Source organism: Bombina bombina, chromosome 2 (genome assembly GCF_027579735.1).
Source record: "Bombina bombina isolate aBomBom1 chromosome 2, aBomBom1.pri, whole genome shotgun sequence".
Classification (NCBI taxonomy): Eukaryota; Metazoa; Chordata; class Amphibia; order Anura; family Bombinatoridae; genus Bombina; species Bombina bombina.
Window position 1 is genome coordinate 937,183,915 of NC_069500.1, and position 23,935 is coordinate 937,207,849.

At 39.1% G+C, this 23,935-nt stretch overlaps 1 protein-coding gene across 2 annotated transcripts in view; it reads right to left on the reverse strand.

The window, feature by feature from the left end:
- The window catches only part of NUP54 (nucleoporin 54), a 153,614-nt gene that overhangs the window by 93,823 nt on the left and 35,856 nt on the right, over positions 1–23,935 (reverse strand). For both annotated transcript variants that reach the window (XM_053703402.1, XM_053703401.1), the window contains exons 7-11: positions 13,743–13,939; positions 12,795–12,849; positions 5,541–5,634; positions 953–1,060; positions 732–851 (exon numbers count right to left, since the gene is read on the reverse strand). In XM_053703402.1, the coding sequence (XP_053559377.1) occupies positions 732–851; positions 953–1,060; positions 5,541–5,634; positions 12,795–12,849; positions 13,743–13,939 (574 nt within the window). The remainder of the gene's footprint in view (positions 1–731; positions 852–952; positions 1,061–5,540; positions 5,635–12,794; positions 12,850–13,742; positions 13,940–23,935) is intronic.

The following is a 23,935-nucleotide window of genomic DNA, read 5'->3' on the forward strand; positions in this document are numbered from 1 at the left end:
AAACCATGGAAATTTGTGAGGTCTCGCACTGATGTTGGATGAGAAAGCCTTGCTCGCAATCAGCATTTCAATTTGTCCCAAAGGTGATAAGTGGGGATGAAATCAAGACTTTGAGCAGGCCACTCGAGTTCCTCCACACGAAAACTTGTCAAACCATGTCTTTATGAACTTGCTTTGTGCATCAGGGTGCAGTCATGCAGAATCAGGAAAGGGTCTTTCCCAAACTAACCTAAATTGTCTTTGTATCCTGTAGCATTAAGAAGACCCTTCACTAGAACTAAGGGGCCTATCCCAAACCCTGGAAAAAAGCCCCCGGCTATTCTCCCTCCTCCACCAAACTTTACAGTAGGCACTATACATTTCAGTAGGTAGCATTCTCCTGGCATCTGACAGATTTTGCTTCCAGAGTCAGTTTGAACTCAGCAGTGAGTGATTCAACAGATGATAGGTGACGGCCCCGATCTATTAGTTTGTGTGGTCTACCACTTTGGCTAGGCTGTTGTCACTCCTAGATGCTTTCACTTAACATTAATAGCACAGTTGACTGGAGCACATCTAGTAGGGCAGAAATACCTGAACTCAATTAGTAGGAGTGTCCACATACTTTTGACCCTATAGTGTATGTATTACTACTTAGAATTTGGGGGTATTTTCCATTAACAGAAAACATCAAACAATGATACATTTGTAAACAAATTGTTTAGCAAGTATTTAAATTATGCTATAATTACCTTGAACTGAGTTGGTGCATTAAGTTCACATTGGATTGTATCCAATTGAACACGTAGATGCTCCTCTTCCGCTTGGATGGCGTAGCCACTTTTTCTTTGAATTTCTTGCTTTATTAAAACCTGTTGAATCAAATGAAAATTATATCACGCATCGGCAGTTAACCGTTTACAGCTGGTATGCAATTTAACTAGAGACCAATAAAATGTAGCACAGCTATTACCTGAAGAACTCTGTGAGAAAGCTCCATCAGTTTCCTTTTATACTGAGCAATTTTGGCCATAGTTGTGGCCTGGTTCTTTTGTAGCTCTCCAATATCTTCTGAAATTATCTAGGAAGAGAAGACCATCGGGATGATACAAGCAGTGTAAACACTGGTCCATTTTCACTCTACACTGCACATTAATAAAGGGACATTGTACACTAGATTTTTTTTTGCATAAATGTTTTGTAGATGATCTATTTATATATCCCATCTGGGTGTGTTTTTATAACAAATGTATAGTTCTGCTTATTTTTAAACAACATTGTGCTGATTTTCAAACTCCTAACTAAGCCCCAACGTTTTAGATGCATACTGATGTCTACAGATTCCTGGTTGTGTAATGGGTTTTTTCATATGTAGGGGAGTGTCTGCTTTTCTTGCTTTCCCAGCTGTTAGGGGTAATATGAATAGCAGTTATTATGTAGTGAGAAAATATGCTGATGTTAGTAAAATTGTATTAGTATTCTTTTTCAGAAAGCTTATTTTTTTGTGTTATATGCGGTTGTTATATTTGGCTGGAGAGCTGCAGAATGGGGAATATCAAATTATATACAACGTTAAATCCAATAATTTTGTTGTGGTTAAACTAATTAGCTTTTATCACGTTTTAGTGTGAATTTTATATTTTTAAGCAGTAAACAGTGTTTCTCCTTTAAGTAGAAATGAAACTTTGAGCTTGCCTCACTATCCTTGAGAAGAATGATAACACTGTGCATGTTTTGCTTTTCTTTAAAAAAAAAAAAGTTTCTCTGTTTGGAACAATTTGCACTTTACATTTAAAGTGGCAGTACTGGTGTTCTATGTTATAAAAAAATGATAACTATAAATTGCTCACTACAAAGAAACAAGTATTTATATTATATTCTGTCATAGAATATAGCTTAAAAAATGATAATTTTATTTCTGTGGCTGTCAAACTGTATCTCACAGCTATAACTCTTTCTTATTTAAAATAACCCCCACTGCGTTCAATAAATAAATGAGATATTATTTAATGAAGTGATTTCAGTGACACTTTAAAAATATATATAGTTATTTGGTTATTAACTAGTCTACCACTATTATTGCAATAACTTTGATTGCTGCTTAACAGTTAAGCCGTGGTCCATAAGGTGTCTAGAAATAAACACCCCTAAAACAAATGATGCACAGTTTATCTGATTCTACTGCATTTATATAACTAGCTAATTTATCTGTTCACAGTTTTGGTTTTATTTATATGGCTTACGTGTATTTTGTCTCTTGGTGTTGTAATGAGATTTATACAGCCTGTGATAAGAGGCAGTCCTCAAAGGCTTACAAATTAGCATATGAGCCTACCTATGTTTGGTTTAATCTAGGAAGGTTGGTGAAAATTAAAAGTCCTATCTGAATAATGAATTTTCATTTATCCTAGAATGTCCCTTTAACAGTGGCTACTGTGGTTATCTGATCTGTCCCAAATAAGCGCAATTTTATTTGTGCAATCTGTAACTTAAGTTTCTTGGGCATCTGCTGTGATTGCTTTCTTTGTGTGATATTAAAGTTTTGTACATAGTGGATGTTTTTAATTGTTTGTCATGTTCTGAGTGTGTTGCATTTCAGCGAATGTCAGAATATGTGTTGCATTCTAAGTTAATTGTGGTTGTTTGAAATTTGTGTCAGCAGCTAATGTTTCGTTTTGTGTAAGACAAGAACGATTGGTTTTCATTGTTTGTTATGTTTTTCTCTTTTGTGGACAGCATATTGAATTGTGAAGTGTATTTCATTTTGCTTGCTATTGAGAATTGTCTCTGCATGAGTGGAGTGCATGATTTATCGTTTAGTTTCTTGTTATCTTGTGTTTGCGTGTCACATGAGATGTTTCACGCAAACATGGGGGAAGTATTGATGAGTATTGATGAATATCTTTATGTAATGGAGGAGATTATTTTTAGGAGGTGAACCTACAACGTTTTGAATCTCCTCGTACAATGTTAGTGTGTTAATTTCAGATGCCTAAAATGTTTTATTTTTCTATGTGGTTCTTAACACTATATTTGTATTTGCAGGATGAGAGTATGCTGTCTTCAGAGATTGAAACACACTAACTGAATTATTTTTGAGTTTCCATATTTAGGTAAAATCTGTACAGGCAAAATTCCATAAGTGCACTCTTCAAAAGATTAAAGATTGAAAGCAAGTAAACCTTTAAAGAAAGAAAAGATAAAGATGAAAGACCTTTTGTCAAGCTTGTTTTAACCATCATACTGCAGTAAAAAAAGTTACTGAACTATCTTTGGATCCATTCTTTGCTTTGCATGCTGGTACCAGCCCCAGAACTGGACTCTGGGTAATCCATGACTGTTTTCTCTGATGTGTGTCTTCAGGACATAAAGACTATCCTTCTCTGGACTGTGCCTTACCGCTCGATATGGAAGTCCTGTTATGCTGTTACAGGATCAACCAATTAAATTAGGGGAGTATTGTTTTAACCCTATTCCTTATATTGCTTGTTTTGTATTTTCTTGTATTTGTTTTATTTTTATTGATCATACTTGGTCTAAGAAATCATATGCTTCATTGGTATTAGTGCACATTGTAGTTTATGTGCTTAACATAGTAACTTTTTAGATAAAGGTAACTGTGAACTTTGCAGTATTGTACCCTATTGAATGGCCCACTGAGTATAAGAAAATATGTTCAAGGAAAATGCTGCAACATAGCATAATATTTTAGACCCTTCACCCTTTAGAACATAAGGAGGACACGTCTAAGCTAGAAGTTTATAGTAAATATACAGAGAAATGTTTCAGGGAATAGCATAATTATAGTTTATGAAAGCAAAGGTGTTTTTCCCTTTTATTAATTAGTATGGTATCTGTTTGTCAAAGAGAGTAATTCTTACCATAAAGATGTGTTTACCTTTAAAAGAGCTTGTAGTTTTAAATGATGTTCTGTTTGTATGCTTTCCTCATATAGGAGTGTGAGAGAATTTAGGTTGGAGAATTATAAACATTATAGATAGCAGCCATCCAGAATAAAGCAACACAAGGTTCTTTTATTTTTTAGAAGTTGTAAATGATTCTCTGAGAAATGTCAATGTATTTAGTTTGTATTATATATCAACAATGTTTTGTTTGATTTTTAATGACATAGGATAAAAGTGACGTTTTATTTGGACATAATTGTGATTGTATTGCGGTGTGTACTCATCCTGTACTGTTTCTGTTTGCTTCCTAGACTCCCTGTGACTCGAGTGTCTGCTTGCCATGGGTATCCACTGGTTGCCTTGTCTACCCCATGAACAAACCATCAGATTTCCAGTATCTCCCTGCGGAAGAACCGTGGATAAGCACCCCTACTGCAAATGAACTGTTGGAGAACTGTATTATAGCAAAGTGTCAAGGTGCAGCGCTCTCAAATGGACAAAGACTGTTCTTAAAGTATTCAGAGGCCACCTAGAGACAGTTGTGCTGTTGCTATGTCATGCTTTACTGTGGAAAAGGAACTGTTGGACATATTGGGGGGTGCTAGCAATGCAGGTGGAGAGATAGATGATGCAGCGTTGTTTGGGGGTAGATGGGGGGGCTGGTTGGGTCTCTGTGCTGGTAGACCGGTAGTTTTAGGAAGGCTGGAAGATAGATGGAAGGTATTGGAGGGACTGTACCTATATGCAGTGACAATTAGCCTATAAAAGTATATCACGACATGCGAATATTTTTCTCTTTAGTATTCTCACAGAGTTCTGTTACCATAATATAAGGCTTTACTAATTTTCTATGCCTGTCTATTTTTATGTTATTCTGTTAGAATAAAAGGATGGTATGTTAGGGGTAATATGAACCTGATGGCAGCCATCTTGTTCCCCGCAGCCATCTTGTGATGATTAGCATCCATTTTGTAATAATTAGAATTTATTATAGCAGTTATTATGTAGTGAGAAAATATGCTGATGTTAGTAAAATTGTATTAGTATTACTGGCCTTGTAGAAGGTTCCTGGCAAGGCGCCTGGAAGTCTGTTATCTAGGTAAGATGGCCAAACGACCTTGCTTTAGGCTGAAATATGCGCACAGATATATTTTTGCTACTGTCATAAGAAACACTCCTTCATACTCCTCTTTTTCTCATGTATTTTTGTAAGCTTCTTTTGTTCATGAAATATGGTACGAGATGACGTGGTCCTAACGTGTCATTCCCTTAACCCTGTATGTTACTATAAGAAAGGCTTGCACTGTGCAATAAACAGAATTGGCTTTCGATCATAATGCTGCGTGGTCTGAGTCATTCTAAGGGGCCCTTATCAGGTAATCTACATATGCCTCAGGTGGTACACTAGGCCCCAGGCTTTGGCCTGCACTGACACTTACCCCCTGAAGGGGACACCTAACACCAGCCCAATCTTAACAGTGCAAAACTGGGAACTTCTAAGTAAGTTTTTAAAAGATTTTAGACTGGATTTTTAGATTAGTATATGTGCATATTCTTTTTTTATTGTAGTGTGTATTACATGCAGCTATATGAAAATTGGTGTGTACTGTCCCTTTAAGGTCTTTTAGGCCATTACTCAGAGTTTTCAAAACATACATCTAATCTTGACTGGTGCTGCTTTGTCATCTGATCTTGGACCTTAAGTCTTCTCAGAAGCTCCTTGAAACCAACCATCGGAACAGGGATTAGTCTATGAAGAGAGAGAAATAGGTTACATATCCTTTCTTTCTGAAAGCATCTTAATCTAAACTAATACCCACAAATAATGTGTTCACCGTTTACACCACAAGAGAGGACTGAGAAAGAAAAGCTTTTGTTAAAAAAAAGTGTTACAAAATTCTGAAGAAATAATGAACATGGGTGTGTCTCCAATTCTGTATTACTGAAAACTAGATACAGGTAGCCCTCAGTTTACGCCGGGGTTAGGTTCCAGAAGGAATGGTTGTAAATCGAAACCGTTGTAAATTGAAACCCAGTTTATAATGTAAGTCAATGGGAAGTGAGGGAGATAGGTTCCGGGCCCTCTCAAAATTGTCATAAGTAACACCTAATACATTATTTTTAAAGCTTTGAAATGAAGACTTTAAATGCTAAACAGCATTATAAACTTAATAAAATTATCACACAACACAGAATATATAATTAAACTAAAGTTAAATGAACAAAAACATTTGCTAAACAGCATTATAAACCTAATAAAATAATCACACAACACAGACTTCACTTGCATTTTTCTGCAAACAGTTTCTTTCTATGTATTCCAATCTGGACTGATTTATAGACAGGAAGATCTTGTTCCTTTGAAATCTGCTCGATCTGGTTAAACTGATTAATTTCAGCTTGCTTGGCTTTACTGCAACACAAGCGGACAGCTCCACCTACTGGCTATTTTAATAAATGCACTGATTCTCAATGCTTTTCAATAGCAGTCACATGACTGGAAAAAAAAACATAATTTATGCTTACCTGATAAATTCCTTTCTCCTGTAGTGTAGTCAGTCCACGGGTCATCCATTACTTATGGAATATATCTCTTCCTAACAGGAAACTGCAAGAGAATTACCCAGCAGAGCTGCTATATAGCTCCTCCCCTCACCTATCATACTCAGTCATTCGACCAAAGCAGACGAGAAAGGAGGAACCATAGGGTACAGTGGTGACTGGAGTTTAATTAAAATTTAGACCTGCCGTAAAAACAGGGCGGGCCGTGGACTGACTACACTACAGGAGAAAGGAATTTATCAGGTAAGCATAAATTATGTTTTCTCCTGTTAAGTGTAGTCAGTCCACGGGTCATCCATTACTTATGGAATACCAATACCAAAGCTAAAGTACACGGATGAAGGGAGGGACAAGGCAGGAACATTAAACAGAAGGAACCACTGCCTGAAGTACCTTTCTCCCAAAAATAGCCTCCGATGAAGCAAAAGTGTCAAATTTGTAAAATTTTGAAAAAGTGTGAAGCGAAGACCAAGTCGCAGCCTTGCAAATCTGTTCAACAGAGGCCTCATTTTTAAAGGCCCAGGTGGAAGCCACAGCTCTAGTAGAATGAGCTGTAATCCTCTCAGGAGGCTGCTGTCCAGCAGTCTCATAGGCTAAGCGTATTATGCTACGAAGCCAAAAAGAGAGAGAGGTAGCCGAAGCCTTTTGACCTCTCCTCTGTCCAGAGTAAACGACAAACAGGGACGAAGTTTGACGAAAATTCTTAGTTGCCTGCAAATAGAATTTCAGGGCACGGACTACGTCCAGATTATGCAAAAGTCGTTCCTTCTTTGAAGAAGGGTTAGGACACAGAGATGGAACAACAATCTCTTGATTGATATTCCAGTTAGTAACTACCTTAGGTAAGAACCCAGGTTTAGTACGCAGGACTACCTTGTCTGAATGAAAAATCAGATAAGGAGAATCACAATGTAAGGCAGAGACTCTTCGAGCCGAGGAAATAGCCATCAAAAACAGAACTTTCCAAGATAACAGCTTGATATCAATGGAATGAAGGGGTTCAAATGGAACGCCTTGAAGAACATTAAGAACTAAGTTTAAGCTCCACGGCGGAGCAACAGACTTAAACACAGGCTTAATCCTAGTTAAAGCTTGACAGAAAGCCTGAACGTCTGGAACTTCAGCCAGACGTTTGTGTAGAAGAATAGACAGAGCAGAAATCTGTCCCTTTAACGAACTAGTAGATAAGCCCTTTTCTAAACCCTCTTGTAGAAAGGACAATATCCTAGGAATCCTAACCTTACTCCATGAGTAACTCTTGGATTCGCACCAATGTAAATATTTACGCCATATCTTATGGTAAATTTTTCTGGTAACAGGCTTCCTAGCCTGTATTAAGGTATCAATAACCGACTCCGAGAAGCCACGCTTTGATAGAATCAAACGTTCAATCTCCATGCAGTCAGCCTCAGAGAAATTAGATTTGGATGTTTGAAAGGACCCTGAATTAGAAGGTCCTGTCTCAGAGGCAGAGACCACGGTGGACAGGACGACATGTCCACTAGGTCTGCATACCAGGTCCTGCGTGGCCACGCAGGCGCTATCAGAATCACCAAAGCTCCCTCCTGTTTGATCTTGGCAATCAAACGAGGAAGCATTGGGAATGGTGGAAACACATAAGCCATGTTGAAGACCCAAGGGGCTGTCAGAGCATCTATCAGCACCGCTCCCGGGTCCCTGGACCTGGATCCGTAACAAGGAAGCTTGGCGTTCTGACGAGACGCCATGAGATCCAGATCTGGTTTGCCCCAACGACGAATCAGTTGAGCAAAGACCTCCGGATGAAGCTCCCACTCTCCCGGATGAAAAGTCTGGCGACTTAGAAAATCCGCCTCCCAGTTCTCCACGCCTGGGATGTAGATCGCTGACAGGTGGCAAGAGTGAGACTCTGCCCAGCGAATTATCTTTGAGACTTCCAACATCGCTAGGGAACTTCTGGTTCCCCCTTGATGGTTGATGTAAGCCACAGTCGTGATGTTGTCCGACTGAAATCTGATGAACCTCAGAGTTGCTAACTGAGGCCAAGCTAGGAGAGCATTGAATATTGCTCTTAACTCCAGAATATTTATTGGGAGGAGTTTCTCCTCCTGAGTCCATAATCCCTGAGCTTTCAGGGAATTCCAGACTGCTCCCCAGCCTAGAAGGCTGGCGTCTGTTGTCACAATCGTCCAATCTGGCCTGCGAAAGGTCATCCCCTTGGACAGAGGTTGCCGAGAAAGCCACCATAGAAGAGAATCTCTGGTCTCTTGATCCAGATTTAGTAGGGGGGACAAATCTGAGTAATCCCCGTTCCACTGATTTAGCATGCACAATTGCAGCGGTCTGAGATGCAGGCGCGCAAATGGTACTATGTCCATTGCCGCTACCATTAAGCCGATTACTTCCATGCACTGAGCTACTGACGGGTGTGGAATGGAGTGAAGGACACGGCAAGCATTTAGAAGTTTTAATAACCTGGCCTCTGTCAGGTAAATTTTCATCTCTACAGAATCTATAAGAGTCCCTAGAAAGGGAACTCTTGTAAGTGGTAATAGAGAACTCTTTTCCACGTTCACCTTCCACCCATGCGACCTCAGAAATGCCAGAACTATCTCTGTATGAGACTTGGCAGTTTGAAAACTTGACGCTTGTATCAGAATGTCGTCTAGGTACGGAGTCACCGCTATGCCTCGCGGTCTTAGTACCGCCAGAAGTTATCCTAGAATTTTTGTAAAGATTCTTGGAGCCGTAGCTAATCCGAAGGGAAGAGCTACAAACTGGTAATGCCTGTCTAGGAAGGCAAATCTCAGATACCGGTAATGGTCCTTGTGAATCGGTATGTGAAGGTAGGCATCCTTTAGATCCACTGTGGTCATGTACTGGCCCTCTTGGATCATGGGAAGGATGGTTCGAATAGTTTCCATTTTGAATGATGGAACTCTTAGAAATTTGTTTAGGATTTTTAAGTCCAAGATTGGCCTGAAGGTTCTCTCTTTCTTGGGAACCACAAATAGGTTTGAATAGAATCCCTGCCCGTGTTCCGTCCGCGGAACTGGGTGGATTACCCCCATTAGTAAGAGGTCTTGTACACAGCGTAGAAACGCCTCTTTCTTTATTTGGTTTGCTGATAACCTTGAAAGATGAAATCTCCCCCGTGGAGGAGAAGTTTTGAAGTCCAGGAGATATCCCTGAGATATGATCTCCAACGCCCAGGGATCCTGGACATCTCTTGCCCAAGCCTGGGCGAAGAGAGAAAGTCTGCCCCCCACTAGATCCGTTTCCGGATAGGGGGCCCTCTCTTCATGCTGTTTTGGGGGCAGCAGCAGGTTTCTTGGCCTGCTTGCCCCTGTTCCAGGACTGGTTAACTTTCCAGCCCTGTCTGTAACGAGCAACAGCTCCTTCCTGTTTTGGAGCGGAGGAAGTTGATGCTGCTCCTGCCTTGAAGTTACGAAAGGCACGAAAATTAGACTGTTTGGCCTTTGATTTGGCCCTGTCCTGAGGTAGAGCATGGCCCTTACCTCCCGTAATGTCAGCAATAATTTCTTTCAAGCCGGGCCCGAATAAGGTCTGCCCTTTGAAAGGAATATTAAGCAATTTAGATTTAGAAGTCACGTCAGCTGACCAGGATTTAAGCCATAGCGCTCTGCGCGCTTGGATGGCGAATCCGGAGTTCTTAGCCGTAAGTTTGGTTAAATGCACAACGGCATCAGAAACAAATGCGTTAGCTAGCTTAAGTGTCTTAAGCTTGTTGATTATTTCATCCAATGGAGCTGAGCGAATGGCCTCTTCCAGAGACTCAAACCAGAATGCTGCCGCAGCAGTGACAGGCGCAATGCATGCGAGGGGCTGTAAAATAAAACCTTGTAGAACAAAAATTTTCTTAAGGTAACCCTCTAATTTTTTATCCATTGGATCTGAAAAGGCACAACTATCCTCCACCGGGATAGTGGTACGCTTAGCTAAAGTAGAAACTGCTCCCTCCACCTTAGGGACCGTCTGCCATAAGTCTCGTGTGGTGGCGTCAATAGGAAACATTTTCCTAAATATGGGAGGAGGGGTAAAAGGCACACCCGGTCTATCCCACTCCTTGCTAATAATCTCTGTAAGCCTTTTTGGTATAGGAAATACGTCAGTACACACCGGTACCGCATAGTATCTATCCAACCTACATAATTTCTCTGGAATTGCAACCGTGTTACAATCATTCAGAGCCGCTAATACCTCCCCTAGCAATGTGCGGAGGTTCTCTAGCTTAAATTTAAAATTGGAAATCTCTGAATCCAGTCTCCCTGGATCAGATCCGTCACCCACAGAATGAAGCTCTCCGTCCTCACGTTCTGCAAACTGTGACGCAGTATCTGACATGGCTCTCATCTCATCCGCGCGCTCTATCCTTAACCCAGAGCTATCGCGCTTGCCTCTTAATTCTGGCAACTTAGATAATACTTCTGTCATAACAGTAGCCATGTCTTGCAAAGTGATTTGTAAGGGCCTCCCTGATGTACTTGGCGCCACAAAATCACGCCCCTCCTGAGCGGGAGGCGCAGGTACTGACACGTGAGGAGAGTTAGTCGGCATAACTTCCCCCTCGTTGTCTGGTGATAATTTCTTTACATGTAAAGATTGACTTTTATTTAAAGTAGCATCAATGCAATTAGTACACAAATTTCTATTGGGCTCCACATTGGCCTTTAAACATAGTGAACAAAGAGATTCATCTGAGTCAGACATGTTTAAACAAACTAGCAATGAGACTAGCAAACTTGGAAATACTTTTCAAAATTAATTTACAAGCAATATAAAAAACGTTACTGTGCCTTTAAGAAGCACAGAAAAACTGACACAGTTGAAATAACAATGACCAAAATAGTTATAGCAACCAAATTTTCACAGTAAATGTATTAAGTTAGCAAAGGATTGCACCCACCAGCAAATGGATGATTAACCCCTTAGTACCCAAAAACGGATAACAATTATATAATTAACGTTTTTCTCACAGTCAAATACACTGTCACAGGACTGCTGTGCCTGAATAATTACTGCGCAAAAAAGCGCTAAAATAGGCCCCTCCCACTCATATTACAACAGTGGGGAAGCTCAGAAACTGTTTCTATGCAGAAAACAAAAATGGCCATGTGGTAAAAATCATGCCCTAATAAGTTTTATCACCAAGTACCTCACAAAAACGATTAACAAGCCAGTAAACGTTTTAAACATACATTTGAAAGTTATGTATTATTATTAATAAGCCTGCTACCAGTCGTTTTTACTGCAGTTAAGGCTCATACATTATTTCAGTATTAACAGTATTTTCAGAGTCAATTCCATTCCTTAGAAAATACATTCAGTGTACACACACACACACACACACACACACATCAGCCTGATACCAGTCGCTATCACTGCATTTAAGGCTGAACTTACTTTACAATGGTATCAGCAGTATTTTCTCAGTCAATTCCATTCCTCAGAAAATAAATTACTGCACATACCTCATTTGTTGCAGGGGAGCCCTGCATGCTATTCCCCTTCTATGAAGTTACCTCACTCCTCAGATGAGAAACAGCCAGTGGATCTTAGTTACGTCTGCTAAGACCATAGAAAAAAACCCAGGCAGATTCTTCTTCTAATGCTGCCTGAGAATAAACAGCACACTCCGGTGCCATTTAAAAATAACAAACTTTTGATTGTAGAAATAAACTAAGTTAAAAAAAACACCACAGATCTCTCACAGCTTCCTTTTTAGTTAGGCTGCAAGAGAATGACTGAGTATGATAGGTGAGGGGAGGAGCTATATAGCAGCTCTGCTGGGTAATTCTCTTGCAGTTTCCTGTTAGGAAGAGATATATTCCATAAGTAATGGATGACCCGTGGACTGACTACACTTAACAGGAGAAAAGGTTGTTATTCTGAAACGGTGTAAATTGAACCGTTGTAAAACGAGGGCCATCTGTATATGCATTTGGATCCTTCGTGAGGAAAAGTGATTATACCGATTAAACACAACAAAATGTTGAGGGAGAAAAAAAAAAAAAAAAAAAAAAAAAAAAAAAGGACTAGAGGAAGGTATAAAATCCTGATATACAATCATCCCGGCTGATATATGGCATACATCCACCTGTCAGTATAAAGGGACATCTTCTAAAGGTCTGTAACATAATTGTTGAATTCATTAACTTAATAACATGGAACTGAGACTATACAGTAGTCATTTCACACACAATAAGCAAGGGCAATAAGGCTCTAAATGTATAGAATTGCTGAGTGACCACAAAAAGCAACAAACAAAACAATCTAACTGTTCATCTAATTTAAATAGGAGAGAAGAGGCTGGTAATATAATTTATAAAATGTAATGCAGAAACTCACTTTTCAGGATCGGGATTATCTACTTTAGCTTGTTCCCAAATAATTGGATCCACTCCTAGTAGAAACAAAACATTGGTAATAAATTAACTTGAAGCTACCAAAAAAAAATAATATATATATGTTTTAAAAAAAACATGTTGAATAATGTAAAGAGGTTCTACCTAAAGTTTATATAAAGTTATTTTATATACGCACTATCGGGGTACAATTTTTAACCATCAAGAAAATCTTCTCACACTACTTTCGTTGTTTTATGTCATACATAGCTTTAATAGAAATCGCTTATGCATGCAAAGTGAGAAAAACAATTCTGTACCACAACGCTAACCTAGACTTGGGATCTGGATTATTTCTGTCCTCATGATTGCTTAAAGGGACACTAAACCCACATTTTTTATTTTGTGATTCAGCTAGAGCATGCAATTTTAAGCAACTTTCTAATTTACTCCTATTATCAATTTTTCTTCATTCTCTTGCTATCTTTATTTTAAAAGCAGGAATGCGATGCATAGGAGCGGGCCCATTTTTGTTTGAGAACCTGGGTTATAAGCCTCCAATAAGCAAGCGCTATCCATGGTGCTGAGCCTAAAATGGTCTGGCTGCTAAGATTTACATTCCTGTTTTTAAAATAAACATAGCAAGAGAACGAAGAAAATTTGATAATAGCAGTAAATTAGAAAGTTGTTTAAAATGTCATGCTCTATCTGAATCATGAAAGAAAATAATTTGGGTTCAGCGTCCCTTTAATGACAGACTTAATCCTAACTAAAGCTAGGACGAAACATAAAATGACAAGAAGATTAACAAGCTTCCTGTGAAACAAAAATGGAAAGAGCCAAAAATTGACCCTTTAATGCACATTCCACATATTGTTGAAATTACTTACTATATTAGGTCCCTACAATTGCTATGAGAATCCTATTCCACATACAATATTGTATCCCATACCTGCAGGGGGATTCTGAAGAATCTGCTTGATCTGTGCTGGAGAAAGCTCTGTTCTGGCAATACTTAGACAAACTCCCAACTGCTGAAGATGTGTTTTGATATTTCCTTGTTCAAAATAACTGTATAAAGTAGTGGCTGGAACTCTTCTAGATGTCCCATTAAGAGAACGCTCAACAACGTATATTACAACCTCAGTTCTAAAAAAGGCAAGAGAGAGTCGGGGGGAATTACTGGCTTTAAATTAAAAAAATAAAAATGTTTTTAAACCTAACCCCACATCTGAAACACAAAAACTGCAATAAAACTTTGCCTACTCAAACTAGATCATGCATATACACACACACACACACAAGAGCTAGATTACATGTGCAGCCTATTTATTGCGCCCGCTCGCACGGTAGCTCCACTAGAAGCAAGCTTTTTGCTCACATCAGACATGCTCAAAAAGCTGAAGTTAGAATTTTTCGACTTCGTAAGCGTATTCCGCCCATAGACATCAAGTACGAAAATGTGGAAAGAAAAAAAAAAGATGCTCAAACCCAATCGTGTTTAACCAAGTGCGCTAACCTGACATTAAATACTTTTTTTTCCCACATATGTTCTATTTTCACACACACACGTGCATATTTAATAAAAAGTGTTCTTAAAATATTTAGAACATATTCCCTTATGTGAAGAACATTAAAATGTAAATATTTACAGTAAATACACAATATAAAACTTTATTAAATATGCACACACACATATACATACATACACATACAGTTGTGCCAAGTTTACATACCCTGGCAGAATTTATGATTTCTTGGCCATTTTTCAGAGAATATGAATGATAATACAAAAACTTTTCTTTCACTCACGGTTAGTGTTTGGCTGAAGACATTTATTATCAATCAAATTCGTTTACTCTTTTTAAATCATAATGACAACAGAAACTACCCAAATGACCCTGATCAAAAGTTTGCATACCCTGGTGATTTTGGCCTGATAACATGCACACAAGTTGACACAAGGGTTTGAATGGCTATTAAAGGTAACCATCCTCACCTGTGATCTGTTTGCTTGTAATTAGTGTGTGTGTATAAAAGGTCAATGAGCATCTTTCATCCAGTGCTGCACTGACGTTTCTGGATTCTGAGTCATGGGGAAAGAAAAAGAATTGTCAAAGGATCTGTGGAAAAAAGGTAGTTGAACTGTATAAAACAGGAAAGGGATATAAAAAGACATCCAAGGAATTGAGAATGCAAATCAGCAGTGTTCAAACTCTAATCAAGAAGTGGAAAATGAGGTGTTCTGTTTGATAACATACAGTACTGCATTCATCTTGCCATCAATTCTGACCAAATTTCCTGTGCCTTTGTAGCTCACACATCCCCAAAACATCAGTGATCCATCTCCGTGTTTCACAGTAGGAATGGTGTACCTTTCATCATAGGCCTTGTTGACTCCTCTCCAAATGTAGCGTTTATGGTTGTGGCCAAAAAGCTCAATTTTTGTCTCATCACTCCAAATGACTTTGTGCCAGAAGGTTTGAGGCTTGTCTCTGTGCTGTTTGGCGTATTGTAAGCGGGATACTTTGTGGCATTTGTGTAGTAATGGCTTTCTTCTGGCGACTCGACCATGCAGCCCATCTTTCTTCAAGTGCCTCCTTATTGTGCATCTTGAAACAGCCACACCACATGACCTGTATTTCACCTATAGTTATTTGTGGGTTTGTCTTTGCAACCCGAACAATTTTGTGGCTGAAATTTTAGTTGGTTTACCTGACCGTGGTTTGGTTTCAACAGAACCCCTAATTTTCCACTTCTTGATTAGAGTTTGAACACTGCTGATTTGCATTCTCATATCCTTGGATATCTTTTTATATCCCTTGCCTGTTTTATACAGTTTAACTACCTTTTCCCGCAGATCCTTTTGACAATTCTTTTGCTTTCCCCATGACTCAGAATCCAGAATCGTCAGTGCAGCACTGGATGAAAGATGCAAGGGTCTGTCAGGAGTCCAGAAACTCATTGACCTTTTATACACACACACACACACTAATTACAAGAAAACAGATCACAGGTGAGGATGGTTACCTTTAATAGCCATTCAAACCAGTGACGTGCAGTCATAGGAGGCAGGTGAGGCAGCGCCTCACCTGTCCTATGTGTGTAATTACACTTTTTTAATAATTTTAATAAAAAATAAAAAAAAAGTTTTTTTAAATGTTTTAATATATATATATTTTTTAATTCCAATGGACCCCCCCTATCTCCCCACCCCTGCTGCCACCACCGTGCAATTTGACAATTTCATAAAACTTAATTAGCACGCAAGCACACATTCCATCCATCCATATTGTGCAAGGAAGGAGAGGCTGTGAGCCGTTCAGCTCCCCTCCCTTTGCGCAATATGGGTGCATTAGAGCAAATGAGCCGCTATAGACTGCCACCCAGTGGCACTTAAGCATTAAGTCTCTAAATTTGCACGGCTCATACTACTCAATAGAGGCTATATTATTATCCAGCCTCAGCATAAGCACAGCCAATCAGCGCCCCACTCTTTTTTCAGATTATCAGAGAGACGAGCTAGCTGGTAGGTCTGGGCGCCAGGCGGGAAAGAGCCAACAGAGGCGCAGACTCAGAGTGTCTTAGAGTCAGAAGAGTGATGAGTCTTCAATGCCGCAAGGAGATGCTGGCAGCCTGGCAGGGTAATTATTTGTAAAACTGGCACTTGCAGTGTCCCCATTACCTTGGTCGACTCGTAGCCTTAGCAGTTAGAACATGTGAACTTCAACTGACAGGTTTTGTGTTGTCATCGCCGTTGCAGGCAACACAAAACCTGTCAGTTGAAGACGTTCACATGATTGTATGGGGTACGGGTAGACTAGCAATCACTCTGTCTGACTCTGACTTTTCCCGGTGCCTGGGCTGCTGCAAGCTGGGCTGGCTGACCTGTCAAATTAGACTAGAGCAGCATCTATTCCTGCAAAATATGTGTTCTGTTTAATTTGCACACCGGCACTTTGTTCCCCTTTGATGATGCCTCCCCCTGGCTTACATGCTCGCTCAGCTCATACTTTTATTCTTACTATGCTTACGCTGTGACTGTGTGACAGATTTATTAGGGCAGTAGGAGACCGGAGGTCACGTTAGTCATTAGCTGGAAACTAAAGAATGTGATCAGGGAGGTACTATCTCCCCGTGCAGGCAGATGAGACTGGCAGTAAATTCATTAGCAGAGGATAAGAACAACCACGCTGCAATACTTTGTAGTAAGTACTGTTGCAGCACTTCAGGAAAAAATAAAGTGTGTTTTTTGTTCCAGTACCAGCACCCCAATATATCTCTCACTGCTCTGATTTATAAGACATTGTTTATGTAAACACTGTAGCTCTGCTTCAGCTAATGTTTGCTCCAAATTGCAGGTATCCACACTTTCAACACTAAATAAAATATATATATATATATATATATATATATATATAAATATATATATATACACAGTACATATATACATAGACGCACACACAAGCATACACAATATATATATATATATATATATATATACATACACACACACACACACACTTGTATTTCTATGTGTATATATAAATATTTTATACAAAATTCTGTTGTCTTGTGTGTTTATCTTTCTTTCTATCTATCTTAACATAATATATAAATATAGGGCTGATCTTTAATTTTTCCAGGGCTGCTTTTTATTCCCAGTCCGGCCCTGTGTGTTCATGTAATTATTTGTTTAAGTGCAGTTTTACTGTGGTGCTGCTGAGTTTGCCTCCATTTTCTGTTTTTATTGCAACAAGTCTGGTGCAATAAAAAAGGGGCACAAAAGGATTTGCGCTATTGAAATCAACCACCAAGTGATACAAAAAGCTAAAACATATGGCGAATTAGTATAGGGAGATAGTACAATTTAATGAGCTACTATATATTATTTAGGCAAATGAAAAATATGAAAATTACAAAATAAAGATTACACAATTAAAAACATACAGTCAAATGCTATATTATAAGAATCTCAGGAATTGTTGAGTGGCTGACATATTTTAACGTATATCATCTTCTGTGTGTGTTTTTAACGGTGTGTTTTTATTTGTGTAATCTTTATTTTGTGATTTTCATATTTTTCATTTGCCTAAATATTTATATAGTAGCTCATTAAATTGTACTATCTATCTCCCTATACTAATTCACCCCCCCACTTATAATCTCACAAGTAAAGTGGCACAGCACTGTGTTTTAAAACTGTTGGTGTACTGTTCAAAATAATTCAAAGTTCAAACATGCTGCAAAATAAAAAAAAGGAATAGTAGATAGTACTGAAAGCTGTATGTATTATTAAGTCATCTCATGCAAGGATTAACAAATTTGTTACAAATCTAGCAGCAAGCAAAGATATACAAAAGCCATTTTAGGAACCAGATATATTTATTTCCGTAAATAAATATATGTAGATTAATTTTTGAAATAGTAGTCAGAATTTAAATTCACAGAACTGTTTATTTTTTTTTTTTTACTTATTAATATGAGTGTGAAACTGTGAATTTATACGCTAATGTATTTAGAAGACAGCAGTGGGAATATTGACAACTCTCACATTGCATAAATAATAATCTCATATTCCTTATTTGGGCATGAGACATATTTATGTACATTTATGTGGGATAATACTGCTGTCTTGTTGTTTTGTAATAGTTTTAGTGTGTGTCGCAACAGGGCTTGTTGTATAGTTTTTCTGTGACACATCACATTTCCTAAATTACTGCCATGATAAGTATCAACAGGTAATCTCAACCAGCTTGTCTGGACACACTGGTGTGTTACAGCACTTTCTTAGGGGTATAAAGGAATGTTATGGCAGGAAATGTGGACAACCTGTTAGACACTATTAAAATAATAATAAAACAAATGTAAATATTATCTAGTTTTACATTTTTCACTATTACAGATACATTTTAAAGTTTGTACAATGAGCATAGTGCTCTCTTTTTTTTCCTTTTTCTTTTTTTTAATATAGATGACAATGTCATTTGGTTTTGAAAAATAATTCAGGGCATCGCAAGTAAAAAAGGTACAGATATGGATATGTAGAGCTGTATAGTTTTGCTTATTTTTAAATAACATTGCTCTGATTTTCAGACTCTTAACCAAGCCCCAAAGTTTTAGGAGAATACCCTACTGACATATACCTACTCCAGCTTGCTCCTTTTTGTTTAAAGGGTCTTTTCATATGCGGGGGAGAGGGAAGTGTCTGCTTTTTCCAATTCTCACTTGCAGTGGGCTTTCCAACTACCTTTTTAACAGAGCTAAACTGGGAGCTTCTAAGTAAGTTTTTAAACTGTTTTATACTGGATTTTCTAGATCAGTATCTGTGCATATTATTCTTTATAGTAGTGTCTATTATAGTGGTGTCTATTACATGCAGTTATATGAAAATTGGTGTATAGTAGATGGGATAGATATATGATAGTGAGGGCAGTTAAGCAAGATATGTGTACTTATATTGTTTTGGCTTCCAGCCTTCCACCTGTCATTAAGTGCAAACTGTGCACAGCAACTGCATATTGAGGTATGCACTGGTTCAGCTATAATTAAAACCTGCCCTGTTGGGGGTACGTGAGGCCCGCAGCATATGTGTTTCTCCGGCGTATCATATCTAGTGCCTCACCAGCCTCTGACGTCACCGCACGTCACTGAACCCCTTTGTGTCAACTTGTGTGCATGTTATCAGGCCAAAATCACCAGGGTATGTAAACTTTTGATCAGGGTCATTTGGGTAGTTTCTGTTGTCATTATGATTTAAAAAGAGTAAACACAATTGATTGATAATAAATGGCTTCTGCCAAACACTAACCATGAGTGAAAGAAAAGTTTTTGTGTTATTCATATTCTCTGAAAAATGGCCAAGAAATCATAAATTTTGCCATGGTATGTAAACTTATGAGCACAACTATATATATATATATATATATCTCACACACACAGAGAAAACCCAGCACTCACTTACAAGCTCTCAGCTAAGATTTAAAAGCAAAAATGGAAAGGTTAGTTACCACATCTGTCCAAATGGGACATGTTTTGTAATTTTCCCTATGGTTCTTGCACCCAGACCTGTCTGGGGTTAACTGCTTGTGACTCTGGGGACAGCACAGCTTCCTGTGAGTGCCAGTGGCACCCAGGGCTGAGCATGTTGCAGGGTCATGGGATGTGTACCCAGTCCGGTATGAGAGTGCAGTTCCCTTTCGTGTTTTGTGTGTATGTATATATATATATATATATATATATATATATATATATATATATATATATATATATATATATATATATATATATATATATATATATATATATATAGTGTTATTATGAGTGCAACTGTACTTTTAATAATTTTGATGTGTTTTGTGCAACTTTTTATTGAAGCGTAAGTTAACCAGAGCTCTGAACTCGCGATATCCCGACACACGTTAAATTCAATTGCACTCAAGTGAAAGCGTTCACTTTGAATTTGTAATAGGTGTGCAAACAGGCACGATAAACCCCTTTTACTGACCACCCAGCTAAAATTTAGGCCAATATTAAATATTAAAGTCTACTCCAGAATTGTTATTGTTTAAAAAGATAGATAATCCCTTTATTACCCATTCCCTAGTTTTGCATAACCAACACCGTTATATTAATATACTTTTTACTTCTGTGATTACCTGCCCCCTTATTTCAGTTCTTTTGTCAGATTTGCAGTCTAGCCAATCAGTGCCACAATGTTATCTGTATGGCACACATGAACTTACGCCATCTAGCTGTGAAAAACTGCCAAATGCATTGAAATAAGGGGCGGCCTTCAAGGCTTTAGAAATTAGCAAATGAGCCTATCTAGGTTTAGTTTTCAACAAAGAACACCAAGAGAACAAAGCAAAATTTGATGATAAAAGTGAATTTAAAGTTGTTTAAAAATGCATACCCTATCTGAATTGTGAAAGTTTAATTTTGACTAGACTGTCCCTTTAAGCTAATATTTGCTCATATTAAATTATTTACATGTTAAATGATGCAATACATTTGTGGTTTAGATAGCTTATTAACATTTATAAATAACAGAAAATGTTATAATCTTACAAAGTATTATACTGTCCCTGCCCGCCTACTTCATAATGTTACCCAGCTGCCAAAAAAACAAAATTTATGCTTACCTGATAAATTTCTTTCTTTCTTGACACGGTGAGTCCACGAATCATCTAATTACTATTGGGAATATCACTCCCAGCAGGAGGCGGCAAAGAGCACCACAACAAAGCTGTTAAATATCACCTCCCTTCCCTCTAACCCCAGTAATTCGACTGAAGTAAAGGAGAGAAAAGAAGCAACAAGGTGCAGAGGTGTCTGAGGTTTATAACATATAAAAAAACAAAACACTGTCTTAAAAACAGGGCGGGCCGTGGACTCACCGTGTCAAGAAATAAATTTATCAGGTAAGCATAAATTTAGTTTTCTTTCTAATGACACAGTGAGTCCACGGATCATCTAATTACTATTGGGAATCAATACCCAAGCTAGAGGACACCGATAAGGGAGGGACAAGACAGGGAGCCTAAACAGAAGGCACCACTGCTTGAAGAACATTTCTCCCCAAAGAAGCTTCAGCCGAGGCAAAAGTATCAAATTTATATAATTTTTAAAAAGTGTGAAGAGAGGACCAAGTTGCAGCCTTGCAAATCTGTTCCACAGAAGCTTCATTTTTGAATGCCCAGGAAGAGGAAACAGCCCTCGTAGAATGAGCCGTAACTCTCTCAAGAGGCTGCTGTCCAGCAGTTTCATAAGTCAAGTGAATGATACTCTTCAGCCACAAAAAAAAAGAGAAGCAGTCGTAGCTTTCTGCCCCTTACGTTTCCCCGAGAAAACCACAAACAAAGCAGAAGACTGACAAAAATCAGTAAATAGAATTTTAATGCACGCACCACGTCTAGGTTGTGCAGCAGACGTTCCTTATGAGAAGAAGGTTTAAGACATAAAGAAGGAACAACAATCTCCTGATTAATGTTCCGATCTGAAACCACTTTAGGGAGAAACCCTAACTTAGTATGCAAAACTACCTTATCCGAATGAAAAAAAAAAAAAGGTAAGGAGACTCATACTGTAATGCTGAGAGCTCAAACTCTACGAGCAGATGAAATAGCAACAAGAAACAGAACCTTCCAAGATAACAGTTTAATATCTAAGGAATGCATAGGCTCAAACAGAGCCTGCTGAAGAACCTTAAGAACAAAGTTAAGACTCCAGGGATGAGTAACAGGTTTGAACACAGGCCTGATTCTTACCAAGGCCTGACAGAACGATTGCACGTCTGGTACATCCACCAGACGGTTATGCAACAAAATAGACAAGGCCGATATTTGACCCTTTAAGGAACTTGCCGATAAACCCTTCTCCAAACCCTCTTGGAGAAAAGGCAAAAATTCTAGGAATCCGAACTCTACTCCAAGAGTAGCCTCTGGATTCACACCAATACAGATATTTACGCCATATCTTATAGTAAATCTTCCTGGTAACAGGCTTACGAGCCTGAATCATAGTCTCAATGACCGACTCAGAAAACCCACGCTTAGATAAAATTAAGCGTTCAATCCCCAGGCAGTCAGCTTCAGAGAAAGTAGATTTGGGTGAAGGAAGGGCCCTTGAAGTAAAAGCTCCTTCCTTAGTGGAAGTCTCCAAGGAGGGAGAGATGACATCTTCACTAGATCTGCATACCAGATCCTGCGAGACCATGCTGGTGCAATGAGGATCACCGACGCCCTCTCCTGTTTGATTCGAGCAATGACCCGATGAAGGAGAGCGAACTGAGGAAATAGGTATGCAAGACTGAAATTCCAAGGGACCGCCAGAGCATCTATCAGTACAGCCTGAGGATCCCTTGACCCATACCTTGGGAGCTTGGCATTCTGCCGAGATGCCATGAGATCCAATTCCGGCTGTCCCCATTTGAGAATCAAGCTGGAAAACACTTCAGGATGGAGTTCCCACTCCCACGGGTGAAAGGTCTGTCTGCTCAGAAAATCCGCTTCCCAGTTGTCTACTCCTGGAATGTGGATTGCAGACAGACAGCAGCTGTGGGTCTCCCTCCGCCCACTGAATTATCTTGGCTACCTCTGTCATGGCCAAGGAACTCAGAGTACCCCCCTGATGGTTGATGTAAGCCACTGAAGTTATGTTGTCCGACTGGAACCTGATAAACCGGGCCGAGGCCAGGCGAGCATTGCTCTCAGCAGAATGTTTATGGGTAGAACAGACTCCTTCCGAGTCCATGTCCCCTGAGCCTTTAGAGAGCCCCAGACTGCTCCCCATCCCAGTAGGCTGGCATCCGTTGTCACAAATCACCCAGGTGGATTTGCGGAAGCAGGTTCCCTGGGAGAGATGATCCTGAGACAACCAACAAAGAAGGGAATCCCTTGTCTCCTGATCCAGATGTAATCGTGGAGACAGGTTCGCATAATCTCCGTTCCACTGCCCGAGCATGCATAACTGCAGAGGTCTGAGGTGGAAACGGACAAATGGAATGATGTCCATGGCAGCTACCATCAGACCGATTACCTCCATACATTGAGCCACTGATGGCCGAGGAGAGGACTGAAGCGCCAGACAAGAATCGAAAATCTTTGATTTCCTGACTTCTGTCAGAAAAATTTTCATTGATAGGGCCATCTATTATAGTTGAAAAAAGGAGGAGGACCCAACCTATATTGTCACTAATCAAACATATATATATGTAAGCCAGATAATAGAACTAAGTATATCTTGCAGGGGCAAATGCTCGTTACATTCGAAGATTTGTACTTCAATCAATCACTTTAATCACTTGGCAATACCCCGCAATCCTGGAGTATAGTAAGCAGACCAATACAATGCTAAATAAAGTTCCCAGATAATAAAGGTATGAAAGTCCTGAGTAAATTTTTTCCTTAAGTGGAACTTTCGATCCCATATGCAAACAACCCTGTTACCCGGTAAGTAAGTTGCAGATATCAAAAGGTAGAATTTCAGAGGCAGGTATATCGACCAAACAGTCTTCAAACATAAGGCTAGTTTCACTCACCGGCTGCCGTTTACACCGGGTACCGACCCGTCCACTAACCGCGGAATGAGATCCTTCTCCGGCAGCCCGGGAGTCTTTTGTGTGCGCTTCACCGGGCCCCAGCC